General features: G+C 36.9%; 1 protein-coding gene across 1 annotated transcript; it reads right to left on the reverse strand.

Moving 5' to 3' along the window:
* Positions 1-4201: 4201 nt before the first annotated feature.
* LOC117323818 (solute carrier family 46 member 3-like) lies at positions 4202-9778 on the reverse strand. Its single transcript, XM_033879286.1, has 4 exons — positions 8461-9778; positions 8116-8199; positions 6996-7152; positions 4202-6486 (listed from the first exon to the last, which is right to left on the reverse strand). The coding sequence occupies exons 1-4, from the start codon at positions 9755-9757 to the stop codon at positions 6435-6437; spliced, it is 1590 nt and encodes a 529-aa protein (XP_033735177.1). The 5' UTR covers positions 9758-9778; the 3' UTR covers positions 4202-6434.
* Positions 9779-10955: the final 1177 nt, after the last annotated feature.

Genomic DNA, 10955 nt, shown 5'->3' on the forward strand with positions numbered 1-10955 from the left:
TTTGACTCTGTGGTATGTTCAATCCTGTGTATTGACTCTGTGGTATATTTAGTCCTGTGTATTGACTCTGTGGTATATTTAGTCCTGTGTGTTGACTCTGTGGTATATTTAGCCCTGTTTTTTTACTCTGTGGTATATTTAGTCCTGGAGTGTTAACTCTGTGGTATATTTAATCCTGTGTATTGACTCTGTGGTAGATTTAATCCTGTGTTTTGACTCTGTGGTATATTTAGTCCTGGTGTGTAAACTCTGTGGTATATTTAGTCCTGTGTGTTGACTCTGTGGTATATTTAGTCCTGGCGTGTTGACTCTGTGGTATATTTAATCTCGTGTATTGACTCTGTGGTATATTTAATCCCGTGTTTTGACTCTGTGGTATATTTAGTCCTGGTGTGTAAACTCTGTTGTATATTTAGTCCTGTTTATTGACTCTGTGGTATATTTAGTCCTGTGTATTGACTCTGTGGTATATTTAGTCCTGGTGTGTAAACTCTGGTGTATATTTAGTCCTGTGTATTGACTCTGTAGTATATTTAGTCATATGTATTGACTCTGTGGTATATTTAGTCCTGTGTATTGACTCTGTGGTATATTTAGTCCTGTGTATTGACTCTGTAGTATATTTAGTCCTATGTATTGACTCTGTAGTATATTTAGTCCTGTGTATTGACTCTGTGGTATATTTAGTCCTGTGTATTGACTCTGTGGTATATTTAATCCTGTGTATTGACTCTGTAGTATATCTAGTCCTGTGTATTGACTCTGTGGTATATTTAGTCCTGTGTTTTGACTCTGTGGTATATTTAATCCCGTGTATTAACTCTGGTGTATATTAAGTCCTGTGTATTGACTCTATGGTATATTTAGTCCTGGTGTGTAAACTCTGTGGTATATTTAGTCCTGTGTATTGACTCTGGTGTATATTTAGTCCTGTGTATTGACTCTATGGTATATTTAGTCCTGTGTATTGACTCTGTGGTGTATTTATTCCTGTGTTTTGACTCTGTGGTATATTTAATCCCGTGTATTGACTCTGGTGTATATTTAGTCCTGTGTATTGACTCTGTGGTATATTTAGTCCTGTGTGTTGACTCTGTGGTATATTTAGTCCTGTGTGTTGACTCTGTAGTATATTTAATCCTGTGTGTTGACTCTGTAGTATATTTAGTCCTGTGTGTTGACTCTGTTGTATATTTAGTCCTGTGTTTTGACTCTGTGGTATATTTAGTCCTGGCGTGTTAACTCTGTGGTATATTTAGTCCTGTGTATTGACTCTGGTGTATATTTAGTCCTGTGTATTGACTCTATGGTATATTTAGTCCTGTGTATTGACTCTGTGGTGTATTTATTCCTGTGTTTTGACTCTGTGGTATATTTAATCCCGTGTATTGACTCTGGTGTATATTTAGTCCTGTGTATTGACTCTGTGGTATATTTAGTCCTGTGTGTTGACTCTGTGGTATATTTAGTCCTGTGTGTTGACTCTGTAGTATATTTAATCCTGTGTGTTGACTCTGTAGTATATTTAGTCCTGTGTGTTGACTCTGTTGTATATTTAGTCCTGTGTTTTGACTCTGTGGTATATTTAATCCCGTGTATTGACTCTGGTGTATATTTAGTCCTGTGTATTGACTCTGTGGTATATTTAGTCCTGTGTGTTGACTCTGTGGTATATTTAGTCCTGTGTGTTGACTCTGTAGTATATTTAATCCTGTGTGTTGACTCTGTAGTATATTTAGTCCTGTGTGTTGACTCTGTTGTATATTTAGTCCTGTGTTTTGACTCTGTGGTATATTTAGTCCTGGCGTGTTAACTCTGTGGTATATTTAGTCCTGGCGTGTTGACTCTGTGGTATATTTAATCCTGTGTTTTGACTCTGTGGTGTATCTAATCATGTGTATTGACTCTGTGGTATGTTTACTCCTGTGTATTGACTCTGTTGTATATTTAACCATGTGTATTGACTCTGTGGTATGTTTACTCCTGTGTATTGACTCTGTTGTATATTTAATCCTGTGTATTGACTCTGTGGTATATTTAGTCCTATGTATTGACTCTGTGGTATATTTAGTCCTGTGTATTGACTCTGTGGTATATTTAGTCCTGTGTATTGACTCTGTGGTATATTTAGTCCTAGTGTGTTGACTCTGTGGTATATTTAGTCCTGGTGTGTTGACTCTGTGGTATATTTAGTCCTGTGTATTGACTCTGTGGTGTATTTAGTCCCGTGTTTTGACTTTGTGGTGTATTTAGTCCTGATGTGCTGATTGTGTTGTATATCTAGTTATTTCATTTCCATTTGAGTTGACACTTTGTTATGCATGTTATGTTATTGTTTGTATATAATAAAATAATGTCTACTGAGTGTGCCCGAAAATATCATTTGAAATCTATATTACACATTCAAATGTGACTTAGGAATATTGACAATATCAATTGAGAACACACATGTAACACGTGTATTGCAGTAGCTGTGCACGTTTCACAGAGTTCCATACTGTAAAATACGCGTGTTACATTATCTAGGGTTAAGGCGTGTTTTCAATTCTGAGCCAGTTGTGTATTTGGATACCTACAGGGGATCACAGTTATACTTTGATCCTTTCATTAGATGTGTGACTATAACAAACTATGTTTACACTGACGATAACACACAATATTCTGTTATCATCTTCAGTAATACCAGGCAGATGTCAGTATATAGGACGATCTAGTTGTCACTGAGTATTTATGTACTAACACCGCTTGTTTGTTTGTTTGTTTGTGTTTAACGGCCACGGTCATTTAAGGTATACCCGGAGAAAACCACCAGCCTACGGTCAGTACCTGACAACTGTCCCACGTAGGGTTCGAACTCACAACCCTGAGGTGGAGGGTTAGTGATAAAGTGTCAGGACACCTTAACCACTCGACCCCCACGCCCCACTAACACCGCAACTATGAGGATTGTAATCAATTTCAAGATGTAACCATCTTTTTTGCGAGAATCTAGAAAAATCGGATGTATATTCGGATATCTGGTTTTACTATTTTATCCCAATTCCATTCGTCCGTCCGCCCGATGCAATATAGGGTTAACTTTATTTTAGCAAAATTGATTAGGTTTACAATTGAAATAAACACGTGTGATGCAACGTTAATTTTCTAGTATTCATTTCATTTTTGGGTCTCATTTGAAGTTAGAAATTAATTCTATGAAATTTAATACTATTCGGGACTTTAAAGTATATTTAAGGATTTTATCAAGTATCAAACCCCGGCAGTGCTGCAAATGTTGATTTCATGCATTTTGTCATGTAATATTGAGGCAAAGAAGTTGATTTTTGAAGTTAATTATTACTCTGAAAAACATACATTTACATTATGAATCTGTTCTGGTTAAAAGTCAATTTTCTATCCCTACTTTTTAAAAATGTTATTCCTTATTCTACAGATATATAAAAAAAGCATATGTCGGTGTGCTCGTTTTTGAGCTATTATTGATCAAAGGTTAGAATTAAACATGATATGCGAGTTTACGTGAATTCTGCTGTTTTGCCCATACACACTACAAATCAAAGCAATACATGTGTTACTAGATATGTATGACAATTCTTGGAATTGACAAAACTAGCATATTCTTTAGAAATTTAGAAGTTAAACTGATCTAGCCAATTATTTCTAATTAGAATGAAAATTTATATAACCCCTATCCCTAAATCTTTAGGTATAAATACAAAATTTTTCACAATGTTTGCTAGATTTAATGGTTAATGTAAAAAGTTCTGACAAGATATTTTGCAGATCACATGGGAAAAGGTTTTTCTTTTGAAAACTGATATAAAGATATAGGTCAATGTGCTTACTTTTTTTGTCCTTAACTAATGTTTGTTATTTTTCACGAAAATATTTTTAAGTGATCCAGTTACACTGAAATATGAAAATAAAATGCAAAACCTGTGTAATTTTCCATTTTGTTATTGATAATTTTCGTTGTATTGAACATTGCAGTTTTACAGCAAAAACGAATTAGAAACATTCAAAATTGCCATTGCAATAATGGATTCAGTGAAAACCGTCCAAAAAAGTGAGATTTCAGCTCGGTACAAATTGCAAGAAATAGTCTTTTATTCAAATTTTTCTAAAAACAAATCTACTTACATAAGAAGTCTGAAATTTGACACATTTTTCAGATACAATTTTGCTATAAAATTGCCAATATTTTGTTATACATTGCAACAGTTTTGTATGCAAGATCGAAACGAGACTTCAACGTGACTGAAGCCCAAAAGAACAGATTCTTAAATTTATTTTTCTTAAAAATATTTAAAGCTTAAATTTTTTATTCCCACATCCTCTTCAATCAATTTTTAAGGGGCTAGCATCATCAAATTGAAATCAAGCCAATTCTGTATACTTTAGTCATAATTCATGACACATACTCATTTTTTTTGCAATTTACTAGATACCACTTGACATCGGTTATATTTGCTCATTGATTGTTGGTATTAAGCATTTTGTGAAGCTGTTGCTATCCTATCTGTGTACATAGTTCACGTATCCTAAAATTAAGGGCACCTGGTCCGAAGAACAATGGCTCGGCGTGTGTCGCCCAGTAACAGGCGTCAGTCTGTCAACTTTTTCTTAAAAATCGCTACTAGTAATGAACGACCCAGCGGATTTTGATTTGGTCAGAAGAATCCTTGGGGAAGGGTAACCGATGTTGTATAAATGTTTGTTCTCGGCCCCTGTGGCCTTATTAACTATGCCCAACCTTAGCATATTCTTTAAAATCCTTCTATCATAAGAATGTCAGGATTCTGTTCATATTTTTTTCTGAAGCATTCTTGAGAGAGGGGGAATTAAATTTATATAAATGGCGTGTCTCGGGCCCCGGGGGAGTCCAATAGAGGAAATACAGCATACATTTCTTTCAATCATTCTTTTTTAGGAATAAAATTAATTGTTCCATATTTGATCGAAAGCATAGTTGGTAAAAGGGAAACCAATTTCAGTTTTCAATTTTGTGAAAACAGTAAACAAAAAACGAGATTTACAGATATATTTTCATATGCGTTTTAGCAATTATGATTGGTCGTATTTCATGAAATATTACCAATTTGGTTAAACAACATCAAAATGAGGCATGCTTGTAGTTGAAACCTCACAAGAATGAGTACAACCTTTAAGCAGAATTTGTATGTGGTTCATCATTAATGTCAATTCATAAGATTAAGTACTCTTTCTAATCTAGAGTAGAGATTAAATTGGTCTTATGATAAACTGTTTTATTGATAAAACCCCAAGTCTGTCAGCTAGCTGTACATAGGATTTACCTCAAAATAACTTAGTTTGATAAATTTCATATCCGTGCTGTATATTTAGCCTCCGTATCAAAACGGATCTGACCATGATAATAATTTATAATCCATATTTGATGCTTTGTTAGCCTGATCTATTATTAATACATATCTGGACCCATAGAGGAATAAAAGAAATAAGTCTTTTAATGGGAAAATATAATAGAGAGCTTGAAGTGTGACAACGCATATGACTAAGGCCGAACTGTTGCTGTTACGTCGGGAGAGAAGACCGAGATATGGACCCTGTGTAAGATTGTCTGTAGTGTCATTTATTTAAGCTTCTGTGTGATATAATTGCCATCTAATGCTATCATCAATATTAAACAGAAAGAGTTAGGGGTCTTGTCTGATGGAATCTTTTATATACAACAAAGCACAATCAGAGTAACTCAAGAACCTTGTCACTTGTTCGAATAAACAGGTTTATCCAAGTTGGATGTCTGTACGTATATGGATGATTCTTCTGTTGCTTTACATTTGTATTTGTTCAAATGCTACCAACAGTAGGAAATGGTGAATAAAAAAAGCAGATCCCTGTCAAATTAAGCACACGTAAACATGTCACTTCCAAGAACAAAACAGTACATAGTTAGATATCTTAAATGTCTACCGTTATTCAATGCACATTATGTACATGTATGAAGTAAAAGTTTCGAGATTGTTAAGCAAGTGCTTTGTTAACGTTATGCAGAGTTTGTTTCTTGAACTTTGCCGGTCTGTCTGCCTTCAGTCGTCACTTCGGCGGTCTATCTTCCTTTAGTCGTCATTTTGCCGGTCTGTCTTCCTTCAGTCGTCACTTCGCCGGTCTTTCTGTCTTCAGTCGTCACTTCGTCTGTTTGTCTTCCTTTAGTCGTCACTTCGGCGGTCTGTCTGCCTTTAGTCGTCACTTCGCTGGTCTGTCTGCCTTTAGTCGTCACTACGCCGATCTGTCTTCCTTCAGTCGTCACTTCGGCGGTCTGTCTGCCTTTAGTCGTCACTTCGCTGGTCTGTCTGCCTTTAGTCGTCACTACGCCAATCTGTTTCCTTCAGTTGTCACTTCGCCGGTCTGTCTTCCTTCAGTCGTCACATTGCCTGTCTGTCTTCCTTCAGTCGTCACTTTGCCTGTCTGTCTGCCTTTAGTCGTCTAGTGAGCTTGTAAAGGACACTGGAATTTAAAAAAGTTGCATTATTGATAACACCACAGGCGTAGTATAGTGCAAACATGCGCGTCTTTAGTTGAGAGGGAAGTTTTGGGCTCCTGGCGGAGACATGCGATAGTCTCTAAAAACGCCTGGCAGAGACATACCATTATCTCTAAAAACTCCTACTTAACGCTTAGTATTTTTGAAGTGGGATGACTTGTTATTAGTATGTGACCGGGTGGGTGTCCTACTTGGTGCTTTCGGTAGTAAACGTTAGTGAGGTAGACACACAGTAGCTACACGCATTCAGACGACACACAGAGGAGGCGTCTTTAATGGTCATCACCGTTGATAGGACGTTAACTCATAACCAAGCATAAACACGTGAATGTGCTGGCAACAAGTCATGCGGCGTTAAAAACATATGATGGACATTCAATGATATAATTTACTTTATGTTCAAACGAAGCTTATTAATCTCTGCTATTGTTAAAAATCATGTCTTAATTTTTGTTTTATATACAATACTTACAGGGAAAGAATAAATGCCACAAACAGATATCCAGAGAGGACAAGGAAAGCAGCACCACGGAACACCTCCACGGTCCGTCCGTATATGGCGTTGGCCGCGACGCTTCCAAACAGGGAACAGAACGTCTCCACGATAGCTATTCCAGCAAACATACAACCTGAAAATGATTCAACGATATGTAAAGGACGTAATCCCCACTGACCTTACACCAAAATGATGGCGTTGAAGAGGACCAATTTTGTCATTGTCATGAATGTCGTCAGACACGTGTTTCATAATAATGTTGTCATGTCACAATACATTTATAACGTTGCCAAAGTGTATAGTAGAGAAAAACCTACCGTCTGAGTCTGTATTATACTTCACTTATATTCTCATAAATATGGGTTATATTATAACAAAAACTTGCACCTATGGCTAGGTCATAATAAATCAATTATAACCGTTAATTATCATTTTGTATGACACTCGTTTAAAAGTGTGCGGCATAGCAAATTATCTCGTTTGATAGATCCTACATATAAAACACGAGGACTGACATGATTTGACTGATGGCATTAGATCATGTTTCTACTTTAGCTTGCTGTTATATGAGGACAGACACATGTCATAACGCACAAGTACTCATCTCGTCATAACGCACAAGTACTCATCTCGTCATAACACACAAGTACTCATCTCGTCATAACACACAAGTACTCATCTCGTCATAACACACAAGTACTCAACTCGTCATAACGCACACGTACTCATCTCGTTATAACGCACAAGTACTCATCTCGTCATAACACACAAGTACTCATCTCGTCATAACACACAAGTACTCAACTCGTCATAACACACAAGTACTCAACTCGTCATAACACTCAAGTACTCATCTCGTCATAACACACAAGTACTCAACTCGTCATAACACACAAGTACTCAACTCATCATAACACACAAGTACTCAACTCGTCATAACACAGAAGTACTCAACTCGTCATAATAGGTACCCGCCACTCGCTATAACAGACAGGTGCTCAACTCGTTATAAAACACAATTATTCAACTCGTTTTAAGACACAAGTACACACACAGTTAAGTTACCCGCCAATCGTTATAACCATCCGGTACTTACCTTGTTTTCCCGGTGGCGTTAGACGTGACATTACTCCCCGAACTACCGGCACCGCCATGGTTCTAGCGAAGCTCAGTACCGGAACTAAAATAAGAGGGCACATTACCTTGAAACCAAATTAAAAACAACGCCATACCTGCACCGATATTCTTCATTTCAAGTTGTAAATGATGAATTTACTGGCGAATTTTCCTTTATAACGATAACTCATTTTTAGATCACGTTTATAGTTTCTCGTTGCTTTTGCAGAATATTAATGGTCTTTCGTACATATGTATGCCATTAGACGGTAAAGTCATCCTTCACAAATAGGAATATATCTGTATGAGAATATAACAGACTCACCAATGAAGAGCATAACGGTATTATAAGAAAACGCCTCCAGGGCAAAGCCCGCCAAATTGGATAGAGTTGCGATGGCGGCTATGACACATTCATCTAAGCATCTTTGTAGAGGGCCGAAAAATAGCATCCCAGTGACGAACGGAAGACCGGTGCGGACAGTAATGTAGATACCGACCCGTACAGAACTCCAGCAAAATGGCGAGTTTAATACATACAAAGGTTCTATCCCATTGGCACCAAAAGCCGACTGGATGATGAAGAAGTAAATTAAGATGCACACCACAAACACCTTCCGTTTCCCATAGAGGGCGCTATCTCTGAAGTAAAATACATAAATGTCAACAGCAAGTTGAGCAACAGATTTCCTTTCTTTTTCCTTTGGCTTGTGTAATGTCTCTTGTACAAAAATCAACAATATCACGGGAAGGAGCGAACAGCAGGCGCTTACTACCATGGCGATTGTGAAACCTTCGGCTTTTATTATAAAACCGGAAGTGAAACCTCCAATGATCAAACCGAATCCCAAGGACAGCTCTGTCATGGCAATTACAAATGTTCGCGTCTTACCGGGTTTTGTGACGTCAGCTACTATGGACATTACGATGGACATCGCCAATACCCAACCTCCTCCACATCCGTCAATGAAGGAAAACACAATAAAAATATAAATATTCCAATTTAGGTATGTGCCTATTGTAGTCAGAATACATTTTATCATGTTTCCTATAAATGGAATGAGGATAATTGTCTTTCTCCCGTACTTGTCACTCAATGAACCGTAAAAGAAAATACAACATATCGCCGGTATTCCTTTTGCCAACTCTCCGTAGATGTTGAGCTGAGCTACCAGCTTTTGTACGGTCTGTTGGTCACGGTAGAGCTGCGAGGTGGTGTTAATCTGACATTCCGACTCGTTAGTACTGAAGCTGACATTAGGAAACAAAGACTTGCGAATATACGCGTACATGTACTGGACAGTGACGAGTTGAGCAAGTGTGAAACTATAAATGAGCGACATCATTATAAACCCAAGTAGCAGAAATCTCATCACGAGATGTTTACTTGATTTTACCTCAGCCACGGTTTCATCTTGTGTATTGTCTGGGGACCTGTTGTCGACATCTTTAGAGAATGCAGTATTTGGATATTGTGTTTCTGGTACGGTAGTTCCGTTAGCGACATAGCGAGATCCTGGTGATCCTGTCTCAGCAGAGTAAGTGGTTTTATTTGAAGTTACTGTTGGTAAGGTATCTTCACTCTCCAGAGCCTGTAGGGAATAAGACTGACGCCAAGCCATTACTGCAACCGTCACCAACCTGGAGGATGAATTCAGACCATTCACGTGATTGTAAGTAGTATAAGGGATTCACTATTAAGGTATGATGTTGTGACTTATTATACCGAAACTAAAACGCAATCGAAAATTGCCCGGTTTACGGAAAATAAAAGTGTAATGGGATGTTATAATGGTGTAATTTCATTATTAGAAACCATTTTGTTGTCTTTTGAAAACAATCCATCCATGAACGTTTAGTAAACCGGGTAATTTTTAATTGCGTTTCTATTTATTCTCAGTATAAGTAATTATTTCTTTGGATATGCTTGATGGCAATACATTGACTAACAGACTGATTATGACATATTTTCTCTGTTTACAATGATAATTATGACGTGATTTTTTTTTCTAATTGCCTCAGAACCTCCCATGTATCAACTGTTAAACCCTGTAGCATCGGTGACGAATCTAAGAAGAACGAAAAAAACTTGGTTGTGTCCGTGAAACTTTTCACCATTTCTCTCTCATTTGTAATAAGTATTATGAACCACGTTGAGTTCTCAAGGATGCACGTTTTGATAATTATCACAATAATTTCTTTTGTCTAGCTGTGGTGATTACGACGAACAAACCAATGCAAATATAATTGAGTGTAAGGCTGAGTTTGTCAAAACATTCAAATGGATTTTCATATATGTATAATATATTCTTATTTGCTATTTGATACCTGTTAAATATTGGAATCATTTTTTATGACTGCTCTTCTATGTCCCTTCTATTTCCCTTTTCCCTGTTCTCCCCTATCTCCTATGATGTGATGGTATACATTACGTATGCTATGCCAGTATACTTCTTGTGTTGTTTTACGTTAAAAAAGTAAGAACAATCTTTAACTGGTGGACCAGTTAAGGACCTCAGTTTGCATTTTGAAAAATATTCTAATTTCTAGTTATGCAACTGATTTGAATCTACAAGCCCTACTACATCTAATGTCCATGACTGGCACCAAAATTCATGGATAGGGGACTAGTGGCTGATACGACATTGTCGGCTTTTTTGGTCAGTATTTCATTAGTGGAGATAATCCTGTTATAGACTCTGATTTCTAGGCTTTCCATAAGTATACATTTTGAAAAAAAGAATAGAATGCATATACAATTATATAATAACTCTGAAATATCGTCCTTACTTTTTAATTCCAAGTGCGTTTATCACATTC

Source organism: Pecten maximus, chromosome 3 (genome assembly GCF_902652985.1).
Source record: "Pecten maximus chromosome 3, xPecMax1.1, whole genome shotgun sequence".
NCBI lineage: Eukaryota > Metazoa > Mollusca > Bivalvia > Pectinida > Pectinidae > Pecten > Pecten maximus.